Source organism: Ambystoma mexicanum, chromosome 5q (assembly GCF_040938575.1).
Source record: "Ambystoma mexicanum isolate Mex_15411 chromosome 5q, UKY_AmexF1_1, whole genome shotgun sequence".
Taxonomy (NCBI): domain Eukaryota; kingdom Metazoa; phylum Chordata; class Amphibia; order Caudata; family Ambystomatidae; genus Ambystoma; species Ambystoma mexicanum.
The window spans coordinates 547,406,109-547,424,566 of NC_090933.1; the positions used below are offsets into that span (position 1 = coordinate 547,406,109).

General features: G+C 43.1%; 1 protein-coding gene across 2 annotated transcripts in view; it reads left to right on the forward strand.

Annotated features, from left to right (window-relative positions):
• SNTG1 (syntrophin gamma 1) overlaps positions 1-18,458 on the forward strand; it is a 2,735,678-nt gene that overhangs the window by 930,082 nt on the left and 1,787,138 nt on the right. For both annotated transcript variants that reach the window (XM_069621032.1, XM_069621033.1), the window contains exon 9: positions 2,379-2,461. In XM_069621032.1, coding sequence (XP_069477133.1) covers positions 2,379-2,461 — 83 coding nt within the window. The remainder of the gene's footprint in view (positions 1-2,378; positions 2,462-18,458) is intronic.

Consider the following 18,458-nt stretch of genomic DNA (forward strand, 5'->3'; position numbering starts at 1 on the left):
CATTTTGAATACTTTTAAACATTCATTCTAATTGCGTTTTTTTCTTTAAGCCACCCGTAAAGATCCTCTTAGTCCAAACTTGAGAAATGTACTTGCCTTTGCCTTGTGCCTACATTGAAATGCATAATAAAACATCTATGAACAATGTTTAAACAAATAAATTCAGGGAAATTAAGTTTGACAATATTCGAATAGTTCAATCATTCATATTTTAATGTGCAAGGAACACATGAATTGTAGGATGGCTGTTCTATTACTTGTGATTACAAATAATGTTGCAATATGAAAAAGAATATTGCAAATAAAATGTAATGTTTTGCTTGAAAAATGAATACATTATTACCTTCATGATGATGGATTGTTAGATGAATTGCATAACATGTGAATTAAGGCTATATATGTGATTGTAATGCTCAGAAATAGTTGTATATGGTATTGCTATATCATATTGGCTTTATGACTGTTGTCGAAATAAACCTGAACTTGACTTGACTTAAGAATCTTTTTAAAGGATTTTCCAAGGAAGTGGACCAGTTTGCTTTGGGTTGAATGCTGGTCAATGAAGTCACTCCAAAATAGGCTGATATTAACACAAGTGTTATTCAAGCCAATACAAAAGAACCACTGCCTTTCATCGTATTTACATTATAAGATATTATGTAAAATTCACAATGTTTTTCTAAACTTTGTACGCTAATCAGACATTAGTTGGGAAAAGATACAATTCTTCACAACATCCTATTGCTTGATTTTTGTCATTTTAAAATGAATGTGTCTGTAGCACCAGCTGCATCCTCGCTTGTGTGATCATATTTCGGACCCATTGGGGCCTTTTCACATTTCTGATATGTAGTTCCTTGATCTGTAAAACGGGAGCTTTCAACCCGACTTATCTATCTACAGTCATTTGAAAGCCAGTCATTGGGGTTAGTTAAAATGGGAGTACTTGTGTGTGTGTGATACTTCCACTGAGGAAGGTAATTATTGGTATCCCGTAAGTGCACCCTAGTAGTGGTAGTTAAAAATGAATATATATTAAAACATCAGGACAAAATAAGGCATTTCTCTGCTGCAGCTTCATGTTTAGGTGAGGCAGTCGCCAGTTGTCTTTGATTGTCTCGCCACTAAGCCATCTGCCACACACTTCAAAGAAGCTGCACGATTTTCAGGATCAGTTTGCTTTGGGAAAGAAGCTGTGGGTTCCATTTATATTAACACCTACAAATGTAAAGGGTGGGCTCCCATTTTGAACACTATTCCCATTGGTGGCAGAATCAAAGCTGGATTTAACTGGTGCCCTTCAGCAACAGGCTAAACACTAATGTTAATTAAAACAATGCTGATGGTTTTCAAAGTGAAATTCTTCCATTGATCACTTTATATTTTTACTTTACAGACGAATAACACATATTTTGCAAATGTCCAATCAAAAATAGTATTTTTATTGTGGAATTGAATAAAGGCTAAATCAGCTTTTGTGTAGCAACCACTTTTTGCAAAACAAAATCATTTGGTAAAACTTAATCTAACCCCAAGTTGCATGCACATTTTTTTGGCAGGATTTTGAATCCCGCACCCTGATTTAAAAAATAAAAAAATAGTAATATGATCCAGTCAAAAAGTGAAAACAACTTTCTTTCCTCCATCAAGGTGTTCATTATCTCTAGTGTAAGGCCTACACCTATAGTTCAATGACAGTAGGTTCCTAGGATAATTGCAATATGTTGGCATGCTCCTTTTCCATTTTTGGGGCAGTATTATGAAAGGTTTGAGGTCCCGTTCATCAACAACTGGGCTGGGGAAGAAAAAAAAAACATTTGTGCCCAACTGTCAACAGAGAAACTCAATAATCAAAGTGTATGTCTCAATTGCCTGACATAATGACTGTCAGTTGCAATGCACATTACATTCATGGAAGTTGAGCATGCAGAGTAATTATGCATGGGCTCTCGGTTTCAATTGTCATGGGTAGTCTTCTAGCAAGGGCTTTAGGGGTGGCTTTCAATGCACCCCCAGCAAACCCACCATCATTCTAACCTTGGTTACTTACGGATTCAATATGAGAATCTGGCAAAGCTTTCACACTCTAGTTTTAGATATATTGTGAATATTGACCTTTATACACCAGTCCCGGCACAGCATATATTTCCAAATGCTCAAGATAAGTGGATAAATCATGGTAAACAATGACTCTAACCTAAACATGCCTCTTGATTTTAGTGCCCAAGGGTTCTGACTTTGCATTACAGGTAAGCACAGTATTCTGTGGCAGAAGTATAATACACACTTCTTAAATTGTTCTAACAATGCCAAATGGTTAAATGTAAAAAAAAAAAACAAGGATGAATATAACATAAAAGTACATTTATCATCCTTAGGTGTGCCTAGTGATCAAAGCAGTGGAACATCTTCACCTTTGTGTGACAGTGGATTGCATCTGAACTATCACCCCAACAACACGGTAAGCTGCTCCCTTCTACACTGACTCACTGATCAATATCTGAGTTTTGCGATCTGATCTGTTACTAGGTGGCGCCCCTCCACCGGTCCACCGGAGTGATCCACACGCACTCAAATTAGGAGCTATATAACTGCCAATGTGATTCAGCACAGATAATTTCACAGTTTTCGATCATACAGAATGATAGCAATGTGACCGAAATATTTCACTGCGTGATGAAAAATGATTTGAGTAACTAAATAATTGGCATTCAAGACACTCCGAACAGTGTTTTGTACAAAACTGCAGACTGGCACAGAATCATGAAATGGGGCTTCTGCCAAATTTGTCAACAAAAGCCCAAGAACATAACACGCTGGTGTCACTTCATTTTCTTCAAAAATGCATACGCATCGGTTAGATCACTAATGTTTATCAAGCATTTAAAATGAGTAGATCTGGCAAAATATTGGTGATGTTTAAAAATGTACAATTGAATTTCTATTCTTATGTGTGATCGTTTCTTCTCATAAAATCCAATAACATGTCTATCTGCTTTGTTGTTGTTTAAAAAGCAATTACGGCCAAAAAAGGTATCTAAGTGCTAATCCATGAAAGTAATAAGGAGAACATGGAATACTATTTAAGCAATTAGGGTTTGAGTTTGTGTCGAATGTCTGGTGTTCAGTGGATCAGAGATCTTTAGGCAGAGTATTTCAAGGTCTGATTACTTGGACTTGGAAGGAGCGACCTGTCGCCCATTTTCTATTAAATCTAATGCTGTCTAAAAACAGAGTGTGGGCTGATGTGAGGATATGATGGGGACAGTAAAACATTCATTTGTGTTGCAGATGTTTGGGCCCCATTCCATGCCTGGGCCTTAAATACGATGTCCAGTGCTTAGAACTTAATTTATTGCTTGATTGGGTAACCAATGAAGGTTACGGAAGATGGGTGAGGTGTGTGCTCTATGTGGGTTACCAGTTACGAATCTAGCTGTCATGTTTTGAGCTGTCTGTACAAGATGTAATGCGTATTGGGGCATTCCCAGCAGTAGCGCATTTCCATCGTCCATTCTGGAACTAATCACTGCTTCGTCTATGGAGGCTGCGTGTTGTTCTAAGCTGTAATGTCTGGTTTGTCTCAGAATCATCAGATAGTAGTTAGACAAACTAACTGTTTGTTTGTGTGTTGGGGGTCATTAATAAGTGGGAGTCGAAAAGGTTGTATACAAATTGTTCGTTTTTTAACTGTTCAAATTACAATTGACCTTTTCACAAGTGACCGAATTGTGAAGGTCAATTGTAATATATATGCGGGGGAAACCCCCCGCCCAACGCAACCCCCCCGAAACCCCTTATACATATATGTATATATGAGGTCAATTGTGAAAAGGTCAATTGTGACCCTTTAAAATCGGTCAATTGTTCATTCGAACAATTGTAAACGAACAATTTGGGTAATACCATCGAAAATACACTCCGAGATTATGTAGTGATGTCTGGACTTTGATTTTAACTTTGTAAAGAGCGATATTGCACAAAATTGTGTAGAGGTAAGTAGGTACTCTGTTTTTTAGACGTTCAAGGTCAGCCACTTTACGACGATCCAGTTTTCAAATGCATGGACATATTTGTTATTGATTAAATTCTCTTTTGTAAATTAGTAGACAGTATCCCTAACACAACTGCGCATGGACGAATGAAGAGGGAGTTTCAGTGATACAATTAACACATCATTGACATTTACTGAAATAATTTAGTACCACACAGGAAATTCTTGCAACAAACAAATTTATCAAACGCTTTGGAAACCAACATAACAGCCAACACGTATTTTGACCCTCCTGGGTCTTTGTCAAGGCTAGGGAATACATTCTGATGGTTAAATTAGTGAGTAAATATGCCAACTCCAGAGACTGGCCTGTAAAGGTCCAGAGGCGCCTGTATCTATCAATAGTTGCATATAAAAGGAACCAGCCCTTCCGTGAGAGACTTCTTCCAGACAGGCCTGATCCAGTCTGTTTTCGAGAATTCTGGTTCTAATAGTGTTTATGTAAATACTTTTGCACACCAGCTCGCTGGATTATTGCAGGAACTGATTAGGAAATCCAAGATTGCCTAGTTCCATTTATATACAACTAGGTATACATGCAGGCACCTCTGCGCCTTTACAGACCAGTCACCAGACTTTGCATATTTACTCACTGTCCGAAACATCAGAATGTATTCCCCATGTGTTGGCTGTTATGTTTGTTTAAACATAAAGGTGTTACATATATTTGTTTCAAGAGTTTCTTGTGTGGTCCTAAATTATTTTGCTGTACATCAGTAGTGGTTAAAAACATCCATTAGATGGCTACTGTAGGACACTTTAAAAAAAAAAAAAAACACAGCAGATCATTTAATTTAGCAAAATAGAAAAACAATCCGTATTACTTTTCTCACATTTAGACAGAGATCCACGTCCATACTTATACTATGTAGAGTCCATACTTCCACAGAACAAATGGTAGCAGTTATGGTATATGTTAGTTGTGGCTTTACTGATTCTGTCTGTGTTGCCTGTCCAGTTTGCAGAGTAGTAGGGAAGGTGTCCCGAGTGTGAGATTCATTGATCATTGGCGTATTGGTGGAGGACTTCAATGGGGGTGGGTTAAGGATGTAGTGTGACAAGATGTCATTTGATTAGGATGGTGCTTTGAGGGACTCTATGGTCTTTCGTCAGGCTTTGCGTGGAGAGAGCTTTGAAGGTAATCCATGCCGTTGTTTTATATGGAGTTATGAGTAGGGTATTGTTTGGGATGCTACTTCCATCATTGTTGAGGCAGATCTTGCTGCTCTGGTTGATGAAGAATGTCTAGAGGTGATGGATTGCTTAATTTAAAATGTATTGTAATTTGGATGATTTTTAAGTTTAACAACATTTTTAAGAATTACACTGGACAAATAAAAAAGTTCAGCAGTGCAGATTTTAGACTTGGCATACATTCGCTCTGCAAAGTGCAGAAAATGTTTAGGCGATGATGTTCTAGTCTCACATCAATGCATATGGTACTGTCTACAAAGTGAAGCTCTCTCTATGAAAGGACTTGCCTTAGCTGCTCAGAAACTCTGTTCTAAGGGAAGATGTCAGATTTGCCAGTTCCAATTGGGTGTGTGATCTCTCTGGTAAGATATTCATTGGGTGGAGGCCTCAATGAACTCCCTACTAAAGGTTATGAAATGCCCATGCTTACTGTGGTGGGTCAGAAGGATGAGACAGACCAGGGTTCACCATTCTAACCAGTGTTTTATTCAAAATAAACATGAAAAGGCCTCACTTTCCCTATTCTAAGGGTTGTCCTACATAACACAACTAAAACTAGGGTGCTCATTGTCAGTGGTAAAGTCCAAAAGAATGTCTGTCCTCAGTCCCAAAGCTAACCTATTCTAACCCTACCAGTAATACTAAACAACTAAACGCCAGGAGGATTACTCCCTTCTCCTTGGGTGGAAAGATAGCTTTCTAATTAAAATGTTTCTTTTTAATATTGAATCTTCAAATAGCACCTGGCTATTTCTTTCACCAGTTCTTTCAGTTCTATTCAAGGACTTCTCCAAGTCCTGCCCTCTTTCACTCCTTGTTTTCCTGACTTCCTCTGCTGAGGGGTATTGACACCTGTCTTCTCTTTTAATTTGTTCTTATCAATCAACAGTCTTTCTCTTTCTTGTATTATTGATTCCACCTTTGAGATCACTTCTTATGTCTCTTTGCTTCCATATTTCCTTCCTGAGATCTGTGTATTGTAACCAGGGATCAGATTCACTTTTCTTTTTCAATGTACTGGGACAATCATGAGTCATCCTGTAGTTATTCTCACTCTTCATAGGACGACCAGTACTCGTGGGACGAGTAGGAGGAGTCCCATAATTATTCTCACTCTTCTTATCTCACCAATTAGGGTTAGGACAGTCGTAATAGCCTCCAATCTCCCTTGGTCTCCCGTGGAATTTATTTTGTGGATGCAGGATGGCTCTCGTGCTTCTGTTCGTTCTGCTTCCAAGTACCTTTCGCTGTATTTTGTGCATTGTGGTATCGGCTCCAAGGGGATTTCCTTCATTCTTCTCCTCTTGGCCACTACACGTCAGGATAACTTCACTTCTCAGCTTCAATTCCTTTTCGGGTACCTCTCAGGATACCCGTCCACTGATGGTATAGGCATGGGAAGGTTTTTCCTCTCTCACTGTCCTACGGCCACCATCTTTCACAACCCTGTCCCTCCTGGGATGCTCATCCACTTTGCAGAGTCTTGGTAGGCTTTCCCCACACAGGTGCTTCTCAGGCACCTGTTCCTCCATGCTTCTTGACTGTCTGGAGGTAGGCGTCTCTGCCTTCCTGTAGCCCGTTTGAAACTCCCGGGTTGAAACTCCCGGGTTTCTCTTCATGTTTGCTTTGCTCTTCCCACTTTTATGATGCCATACTGAGGCTTCCCCAGTTTCCAGCAATACTCCTTTCCTTGTGTGTTATGCTCAGCCTAACTCCATTGGGATTCTTCATCCCAGTGTCCGGCAGTACTGTGTTCTTTCCTACTTCTTGGTGTTTATTTGTTTCAGTACCAGATAGATAGTTATCTTCAGTAGAGGTACTACAATAACAAATGTAGGAGGATTCTACTTTTGTAGATATTTCTTTATTGCAGTGAGATGAAACGGGAGTTTCTTCTCGAAACGGGAATCCTAATCCCCAAGGGGGGAGACTCGGCCTTTGAGATCCTGATTTCCACCGCCCCTACAGATAATATTGTGCAGTGGGCTCACCTCCCTAGTCTCACAAGTAAAGCACCCCCCGCCCCCAGGGAAAAGTGACTGATTCCCATGGTTCATCACATTACCTATACCGAAACCTGTAAAACCATGAAAAGCAAAGATCTCACTGCTTAATACTTAATAATACAGTCAAAATAAGATCACTACATTGTCTTCGAATTTGTTGACCCTGGTCCTATTAATAAATACCTTGAAGTGACCTTGAACAATATTGTGCAACTCTAATGACATTTTAGAATGAATTTCACACTCTTGTATTCACTCCGTTATTCAAATTATTACTGTGTCCTTAGTGAACATGTATTTTTTAGAATAACACAATTCTCATGGCGTGAATTTGAAGAATTTGTGATCTGATTTCTATGATATCGTCCCTTTTTCCACGGGGGATAACCCTTCCCATGTGGCCAGAGCATTGCAGCCACAGTACAATAATCCCCCTGGGGGTGGTAAACCCTGGGAGGATCACCTAGCCAGAGAAATCCCTGATGTAATGAAGAACATCATCTCTGGGAGAATGTGGTATTCCGACACTCCTTTTCCAGCTCTCTTACCCTCAACCCACACTCAGGGTAACACCGTCCCTACCTCCAACATTTTATGTTGTAGGATAGATTACTTCCATAGATTACCCTTCACTGAGACAAAAAAGAGTGGGGACTACCCATGTGAAGATCCAATCTTAACCACTGTGATGAAGAAGAAACGCTGAACAATACTGAGCACCGTGTAAGCACCAACAACGCAGTCTAGTCTATATGGACAATTAAGAATCCCGCGAGGTATAAACACGAAAGAAGGACTTGACACAAAGTCACACTTTCCCTGGAGGAACTGCTGTGATAACTGGCATATGAAGAAGGTATGGTTGATCAGGATGTCAAAGAGGGAGAGAGAAGGATTAGAGCCAGCCTAGAGCAGAAGAACTTGGGCACAGTTAGCTGAATCTCCTGGTGTAACAAAGAGGTGAGAGATGCGAGAGAATGGAGCAGCGTCCCCACAATGCTACTTACCTTTGCTGAGCCTCGAAGAGACTCTGAACAATGACATGGGCAGGTGAAACCAGACATGGCTGATCTCCTAGCTACCCTCAGACATCTGGACCAGGTCCCCTCCCTACCAGTTGCACTCCTGCACTGCCCCCCTGGCAACCCCTGCACTTGGGGGGCAATTTTCTGTATCCCTACAGCCCCCTAACAGCATCTAGCACTTGATGTTTGCCCTTACACTTGCACTTGCCACCAGCTGGCCATTCTTTTTATTTATTGTATTTATTTATTTTTTACTGTTGATCCCATGTACTGCACTGTCCCCTTCCCTCCCCACACTTTCCCCTTCCCCTGCACTTTCGCAATCTCAATTACACCTGGGCTAGTAAGATTGTTGTCACTGTCTTCCCTCTGTTCCCCCTCCCTTGCCTCGTCGTACCTTGAAACACTTGTGTATAGGAGCGTTATAAATGCCATATCATATCATATATCACAACAGGCCACTGGCATTGAGGAAGGCCAAGAAAAAGGCATGCTGGTTATCGGGTGGATGTCGGGACCCTAAGAAGGTGTAGTAGAAAGCAGGAAGATGGGAGGAAAAACGAATACAGGGAACTTAATGATCAGAAGAATAACCAAATAGAGTGGAGGATGATGAAAAGGCGAGTCTTGGGCTCGCACCCATATGAAGATTGCAACATAATAAATCTTCATAGGCACAGTACCTGGCAGGATAGTGTACCAGCTTGGCTATGAATAAAGGACCGTGGGAAAACCATCAGCTACAAGTGGGGATATTGAAATGATGAGTCTGGGACACATGTGAGGATTGCATCCAAATGAATCTTCATAGTAACAGTACCTGGCAGGATAGAGCACCGGGGTAGCTGGGAGAATGGGAAGGAAGAAAGGGGAAGGAAACCAGTACCCTTGAAGACATAGGGGATCATTACGAGGTTGGAGGTAAGTAACTGTCCTTACCGGCATGGAGCAAATGCTGTCTCTGTGTAGGTAACAGCCCGCTAATAGAGGGCTATTACGACTTTGCAGGCACAAGCTTTGCGCCATGCCGGTAACTACATTACCGGCATGCTGTAAAAGTCCCGAAAAAGGCCCTTAGCAGCACCATGTAAAGTGCAGATTGCACTACCAGCATGATTCAAGATGGCATTAGCGGCCACCGCTATTAGCGGTCACCGCTAATAACGGTCACCAGAATTAAGCGCAACCGGAAGTAGCGTCATCGCACAGGAACGGGAAATAGCACGACGGCCATCTTGAAAAACACAATCCATTGCCATCCTCAGCAGCCAGGTCCTGTAGTACATTGCTGTGTGCCAAATTCCATCCACTACAACACTACAATGCCCAAGGCTGTGAGCCAGCGTAAGGAGCGCTTCAACAAAGATGAGCTCACCATGCTCGCGGAGACCCTGGCAGAGAATGCCAATGTCGTGTTCGCCCAGAGCCTCAAGAGGGAGGCTGTCATCGGAAAAAAGTAGATCTGGGCACTAGTGGTGGAAAAAGTAAGCGCGGTTGGCAACACCCCCCGCAAAACCAAGGACTGCAGGAAGAGGTGGTATAACTTGCACCTGCGAGTCCACAACATCCTCTCGGCAAACAAGAGGCAGGCCATGGCAACTGGCAGAGGTGCAAACTCTCCCATAAAGTTGTCCCGGTGGGAGGACATATGTGAAAGCCTGATTGGCATGGAGGCCATTGAAGGCATGTGAGACATGGAGTGTTGGGCCACCTTATCGGCGGAAGGAGGTGAGTGTCCTAAGAAAACACTGTAATGCAGAGTCTGATGATAGTCCACCAATATGTCTGTTCAAAGGGGCAAGCCATGGCCCAATACACACACATTCCCAGCATAGTTGTCGTACGCTGAACAGACACATGCAGATGCCTGCAGCAAGGCAATGCCATACCTTACACAACCCACACTAAGATGTTAATGGCATAAGTCACACTGCATGCAGGCCACAACAAATATGCATGTCACATAGCATACGTCTGCCCCAACATGAGTGACCCCGACAGATCCTTGCATTAACCACCCATATAGCAGGCTACGTGATCATCCAAACTCAACTGCCTATTACCCTCTATTGTGTAGATGAGCAATAATACAAATGTATGCATGATGCTTCTCAAACCATCACTCATGCCATCCCTCTCTTCGACCCCCACAGGCTCAGACCATGACAGCGAGGCCCGGGACTCACCCCCACTGCCAACCACACCCCAGAAGAGGGCCCGGGATGAGGGTAGGCCTTCAACCTCAAAAGCCTAAAACAAGCTTCGCCATGCACCGCAGAGGAAACCACCTCTGGATGCCACGGCACAGGTGCCGCCAAGGGCCGTCGACACAGAACACACTACTCCAGTCACACAGGCAGAGGACACAGCTGAATCTGCACCCTCTGCGGAGTCCATTTCAGTTGGGGAGGCGGCAGCCACAACACCCCTGACTGAGGGCGAGGAGCAGGGAGAGGTGTTGGTGCCCAAGGATGATGACTCCTCTGACCTGCCTTGCACACCAAGTCCGGCACCATCCCCCCAGCTGACATCGCTAGACTCTGACCACGCCACCACCCGGAGCAGTCTGGGAGGGGTAGTACAACCAAGGGGCCATGAGTCCCATAGGGGAGCCAATAGTTAATGCCCCTTCATCATCACCAGGTGGTAGCAGTTCAATGTCAGGGGGCAGGGATATGTTCCGTCGGATACACATTTTGTGCAGCATTGCACATGCCATGATGATCTTGGCCGCCTTCTCATGCCTGTAGAGGAGTGCCCCACCCGACTAGCTAAGGCAGCGGAACCGTGCCTTCAACAGGCCAAAGGTCTGCTCAATGACCACACGGGTACGGATGTGGGAACGATTATAGTCCTCCTCGTGCCTGTTCTGTGGTTTTCGGACAGGGGTGAGGAGCCATGGCTTCAAGGGATAGCCACTGTCACCTGCATGGGAGGCAAAAAAAGGCATATGTCAGTCGAATCAAGATGGACAGCTGTACTAGTCACACATGCAGATTATTGTTGGTCACGTGCACATGTCCCTGGTTGTATGCACACCATTTTCAGGCCCTCAATGTGTCCTGTGCCATGGACTAATGGTGTGGGTTGCATCTTCAAGATAATACACAGTGTGCACTGCCGTCTTGTTTCACATGCATCGTGTACGCATGCAGCTGTGTTCCTGTCTAATTTGTGATGTGTTGTGTTCTGTAGGAATTGCTAACTGGGAGCGTTGGCAGTAGGCTCTGCAATGTTAGGCATTCAGCACTGATTTTTCCCACTGTGACATGATGCATTCCTGTGGTTGTGGCGGCCCTGTGACAGACAATGGATTCCCTTGGTGGTTTTGTTCAATGCACTCCCATGGATGCTTGTCCTGTGTGGTGATTTGCTGGAGACAGCAACATAGTGTCATGATGCCTACCCCCGGGCATCAGGACCAAGGCCCTCAGCTCCGAGAGCAGGCATCCAGACATTTGTTTAAACCTCAGCAGCCCCGGCTAGGGGCTGTCTGGGTTAGGTCCTGGCGCTTTAGGCGCCAGGCTCATCATAGAAATCAGTCCTGGCGCCATAGGCTTTACTTACCTGATGCAGACCATGCTGCAAAAGAGTCCAAGCCTACATGAGGCCTGGATGGGACTATTTTGTTACAGGGACTATTTTTTACTCGGGCGTGGCTCTAGGGAACTTCTTACCTGGAATTACTTTGGATGTTATTTAAACTACACCCGAACAGCAGCACATGCTTCGCGTTATTCTGCATCTAGCAGTGTGACGCTCACCGTGCCTGCTGCCAGCATCCAGTCTTCTGCCACGCCCGCGTGCCTGCAGCCAGCATCCAGTCTTCTGCCACGCCCGCCTCGAATCCGGAGCTCCTAGAATAAAGAAGAAGAAAAGGACAAGGTTAGAAAACAAACTTATTTCAAATTCCTCACCTAATTCCGGAACCATTTCATCTCCGGACCTGTAAAGTACATCAGTCCAGCACGCGTCGCTCCGCCAGCTCCAGCACGGCGCCATACTCACCAGTTCTCACAGCATCTTTCGATCCGGCACTGTCTCCATCATTTTTTCGCCGTAATCCGGCACCTAGGGGACACAAGAAAAAACAAGGTGAGCCAAGGGAATCAACAAATACAACCTCTTACCACCGGCGGTATTATTCCATAACTCTCCACATTTTTATATGCTGCATCTGTAAAGAGGGAGAAAAACAACACGTTAACGCATGCAATAGTTTCCGGACAGCGTTGGGTAACACAGACTCTTACCTGAACGCCAGCAGCAGCTACGAGACCTTCTTCTCACAAACTCAGTTGCAACTTAAGGAAAGAAGGGGACAAGAGTGAACATCGGGCACATTGAACTCTTTGAACTTGATACTTACCAATCCCGCCAGGGACTTCAGAGTCAATACTTACCGGAACTCTCCCAACGCCTTCAAACCAGTGAAGTAACTGGTATCTACGCGCCCCTGCAAGACACGCAGGATGGAGAGCTCATCTTTTACGAACATAAGGTGAGGTTACTAAGGGGATATCGGAGGTGATTAGTGGGGGAGAGCGAGAACAATTATTGGGAGACCATCACTAAAATTGACAGGTGGTTAATCCCTGTCTCCACTTGCAGGAAAATACTTCTTCGGGTCCAGCAGACAAGACTAGGCGGGCCAGTTCAGACAGTCATCTCTGCACTACACATCACATTGAAGGAGACCGCAGCTGTCCGGGTCCGATCGACACCCCTGTGGGGTCCAGGTGAGCGTAACACATAGTGCATATTCACTGCATTGTTCTGGATGGTATTACGGAGGGTGTGGTCCGCTGATGAATGGTGCACGTGTAGTGGGATGTGGGGGAGTTTACTGTTTTTCATGTTGTGATAGGTGTCGACCTTACTTTATTCCTATGGGATTTGGATGTCATGTTCTGTTTGAGATGCTTTGGAGCGCAGTGTTAGTGATATGCACATCGTGCTGTCACATCAACATTGACACCATGGTGGTGTGTGCATCTCTCCCCCAATTCAGTGCCATATGCCTGTCATGCAATTTACCAAGCAGCCAGGCACGTCGTCCAGCATGTTGCTCCATGTAGCATGGTAGTGTGAAGTTCCGCAGGACCATAGAGTAATGAGTTGATCCGGGATGTTGGGCACAATAATGTGTGATGATCTTGCTGGCATCACATACCATCTGCACATTGATGGAGTGGAATAGCTTGCAGTTGCGGTACACCACCTCCATGGCATGCGGGACCACCAACTACACGTGGGTGCAGTCGAGGGCACCTATACAATTTGGCATGCCTGCCAGTGCATGGAAGCCAACTTTTATATCAAGAATCTCCTGGGAGTCCGCAGTAGGGATATGTAGCCCCTTGTGTGCTTGAGGAGGGCATCCAGCACTTGGTTAAGGATGCAAGAAAATAAGGGTTGTGATATGCCATGCATGTGCCCCAGTGTGTGCTGGTAGGTGCCTGTGGCAAAGAAGTGGAGCACCGACACTACCTTAAGTAGAGGGGGGATGGCGGTGCGTATTTCGATGAGGCTGACAATGTCGTTGTGTATCATGTCCACAATGGTGGTGATGGTGTCCCTGTCCAGAAGGTACAGGGTGTAGATCTGCTCAGGGGTTAGGCTGAATGGACTGGCTTTGATGCGAGGGATTGGGGGCTGCCTGCGTGGTACCACTGGCTGCACTGGTGGGGCATGTTGGGCCTGTCTCACCCTCCTTCTCCTCCTGCGTCTCCTCTGTGGTGCCTGCTGTTGTTGTTGTTGTTGTTGTAGCTGGTGTTCCAATGCAAGCATGTCCTCCAGCCCCAGTATTGCTACTACTAGTGGAATCATTTTGGTGTGGGAAGGGGTGTGGTGTTTGGGTGTGCTCCTTTTGTGCTGGCTCAGACTCCACTGCCTCCACCTGTGCTGATTGTGTGCACCTGTGGCAGTTGGTGAACACTGCACATAGCATTTAACGGTTGTTTTTCGATGCCGGTATTACCGGCATGCCGGTATCCCCAATTAGTGCCTTCATGATGCCGGTATTTGCATGTCCGCCTGACTTGTGATGTGCACCGATTTGCAGCATGCCGGTATTGACGGGCCGCGTGCCTGCACACTTGCCGCTACTGGTGGCACCATTATTTACGGTGCCGCTAATACCGGGTTCTTAGGTCAGAATAGCATGGAGTGGAAGCAATGCCGGTAATCCTTTACCGGCATTGTTTTTCCATTACCTCCAACCTCGTAATGACCCCATAGTGCTTACAATAATTAACCTAGTCACTAGCCCTGACAGAAGAGTTAACCAGGTTGACTGGGAGATCGACTGGAAATAAACTTGGGTAATGGAACCATTTCCCCTAGAGAATTATGTAGTCAAGAAGGATGTAAGAGAAGAGATCCCAAGGCAAAGGGAAACAAAGCCCTTGGTGTCAATTGTGGACATTGTAAAAAGCCAAGCGAAAGGGAACCCTCTCTTGGCAGTGCAGGAAGCTGACAACCTACAGGAATAACATTGTCAGCCTTTTCAGAAGCAGTTTTTCAGCACCATTTTGGAACTTTACTTTGTGAACTGGAGAAGAATTTTTGAAAATCCATATGGAGAAGAAGATTCCCTTGCACCTTAGTTTGAGTTATTAGTGTGAGGAATGAAAATAGGTTTGTGACACACGGGTGGGCTTGTTTTGTTTGATGTCCTGACAGCCCCATTAGATTATTCCTTTGAAGCAGGGAAACCCCTCTCAGTTTTGGGGACATGAAGGCATTTCCAAAACCCCATTTAAATTGTAATACAAATGTGTAAAAAATGTCACCATTATGTTGAAGCACCAGGCTCATAATGCTAGTTAGTCCAGTGGATATTTTATTTTCCAATATCAGGTTTACCATGAAATGTTGTTCATTTCATTTGAATATGATGTATCATAGTAGCTGTGTGCTTGAGCAATTGCCTTTGCTCTCAATAAATCATTTTTTTAAAATAAATATGCATTTTTTTATATATTGCATTGAAAGTTTTATAGCAAATAACAACGAGGCTTAAAATATATAAAATGAGAAAGACCTTCTTGGCAGAGCAAGACCAGCAACATGTTCTTATTAAATTATTGGTGATTTCTGCTTCTTGCTTGCTGCCACCATTATAGAGGATGCCTGTGAAACTGAGTAGTGTTTCAATGGTTGGAAAACAACCTTTGAATTGCGTTCATTTTCAAAGCCAGAATTTGCAAACCAATGTACAGATAACTATTTTCCTTCAGCTATTGCACCACCCAGATAAAGTATATTGGAAATGTATTGCCTATTCAATGCTGATCTTTAATATGTGTCTGGAGTACACAGATCAATACTGGTAAAGCATATCTTTAGTGTGTATGAATTCCTGAGCCCAAAACATGAAGCCCAGTATATCATATATTCTGAATACATAACAAAATGGTCAGAGTATACAGCCTTGTGCAATTTTTGGCATTTGTTTAAGTGACTGGCTTAAAACTAATGTATACAAATGGGTGAACCACATTGTAGTCTTAGGGGAAACCTTATTATAGAATCCTCTTATTAGATTCCACAGGGTTTATGTAATCAAGAAGGCTTGAAATGCAAGAATAAAGCTGAATCAGCCTTTGGATTCATTTCTGCTTTGCCAAGCAAATTGAAATGGGGAAGCCTGGAGAATGCTGAGAAAACCATGAAATACTTTTCAAGTTTACCTTTCCTGGTCTGACACAGTCTAAATGCAGGGCCTACATAATGTGTTATCCAAGGCAGATGTCTATGATGGGTTTCTTCGGTCCAGTGTGTGCGGCTCCTGCGATTGTATCAACACACCCTGTGCCAGATGGATTTAATAGGTCTTAAGCTTCCTCCCTCAAAGGGCCTTGTCATAATTTGTCAAATGTTCAAACCTATCCTAAACACTGCAGTTTAAAGAGGTCAAGGGGAAGGTGATTGACAGTCAGATGCCAGGCACCAGGCATCTGCCATGGATTAGTCAGGGTGAAAGGCCATAGAGCTTATGCACACTAAGATCATTTTTGCTGTGGATAGTGCTAACATGGAACAGGAATATTTAGGTGTTGTATCTTCTTTGCCCTCTAGTGGAGAACAGCCCAATGGAATAATAGAAAATCCAGATGCATTTACTTGAGCAAAGCATAATAATCAAAGGTTTAATCACAAAATGATTCGGTGCATCGCCACGAAAAATCCCATTGACACCGAATTTGGACAGTTTTGTAGCCAGAAGTAGTATTCATGAGATTATGGACAATAAAATTTGGATTGCTATGTTTAAAATAGCTCAGAATTGCAAAACAAAATTTAAATCATCAATAATTACCAGAATGTAAGCATTCAAAGTCTCTAAATGTTCACCTGGCCAGCAGAATCGAAAAATATAAATCACATCCATCTTGATAATTTAGGCCGAAATTAGATTATGCAAGCAAAAATAGCATCTCTTCAAAAAGCGCTCATTCCCTACAACTTTTTCTAGTCAGCTGGCTGGAAAACCATACCTTGAACAAGCCAGTGGTAGGGTTAGAGACAAATATAATGGACTATGCATAAGACAGAGGGGGATTGTTATGTTACAAGGAGGGCAGATCTGTCCATTGAGAGGAGGCAGAAGGAACAGCCCATAGAATGAAAACCAGTTGTCGCTTCAGGGATTGATTTCCAAATAAACCACTTGAATTGAGGGTTTGCTGTAAGAATGGTGTCCAGCTGACTGGGTTCCCTGAGGGTCCTTCCAAAATAAGAATTTACATCTGGACAGGCAAGTCATCTCCACTGCCCAATTTGTCCATGTTGATACGGTTATGATCTGGAAAGATAAAAGGAGTGGGAATGCAGGAGGGTGAAATTTTAGAACAGGATAACAGTGGATGATATCTAAATGTTCTATGTTCCTTGGAGATATCGAATACAACGTGTGATGTGGTTTCTTTAAGGCCCAGTACACTTTGCAGTGAGAAACTAAATCCAAATCTGTAAGCATCTAAAGTGTGATTGACTTTGTAAAGTTAAGTACTGAGTGCAAATATTGTTAATGGTATAAACCGGTGTGCTGTCAAGGTTGGTCATAGTGCAATGTCGAGTACTATTGCCTGGGATGATATCATGCATGTAATGCAGCCTGCGAGAGCCATAGCCTTAGGACAAATGGGTGTGCAACTAAATTTATGCTGAGAGAATTAATTATATTCTATAGAACTGTGTAAAGTGCAAATCCTCTTCATTCCAGTGTGTATTCATGCATCAGTTGAGTCAAGTGTAATGTGGTAGGAAAGGGGTTTTCAACTAAGTGGCAGTTACTGGAAAATAGTGTATCTGCAACCCAGATATTTAAATAGATTGAAATCATTATACAGAGACCCTTTAAAACCTACCTAAAATCCCCACATTTGCAACCTCACACTTGTATCGAACAGCGAATGGAAAAGAAAGAATTGTTCTGGATTTAAGTCATTTTTCTCTTACACCTACTTGTCTTGATGCTGGAGAAAGATAAGTAACTGGTGAAGCGATTGGTAAATGTATGTTAGGCAGCTCCTCTTTGGTGCATACTTGCCTTGATGTTGAAAGAAAATCAGATGTTAGGCCATACTTGCATTCTGTTAAGGAATTAGTTGTGTGTTATAAAGAAACCAAAGCTAAGCAGAAATGTTAGTATGTCTAGTGTCGTTTAGGTTGTCATAATATTCAGAGGAAGACTGCATGATTGAAAGTGGATGCCTTTGTGGACTTATAATAATGAAATTCATACAGACAGGTAACATTTCATATGTTTAAGAATTTGGTTTGTGTACACACACTATTGTAGTGGTCTCTAGGGTAAAGATGGAGACCCAGGTTGTCTTCTTTTAAATACATTTCAATGTTTGTCTACTTGACTGTCTGTTCCATGCCCAGAAATGTGGGGTGGGGCTGTATAAATTGGAATATTAGTTTGGAATGTCACGTCTGCCTGAACCCATATATATAACATAAAAAATGCTCAACAATTTGATAAGGATTTATTTAGTATGGATTAGGATCAAGTAGGAAATTGATGTATTTGCACTTTTTCTCTAGGGCACAAACATGACTGATTACATTTATTTTCCTGTTGTGGAGGGGTTATTTAGTTACTGTAGCAAAGAGGAAGGAAATGGATGCAATATTAGTAGGCAGTGATTTTGAAGAAGACTAGTA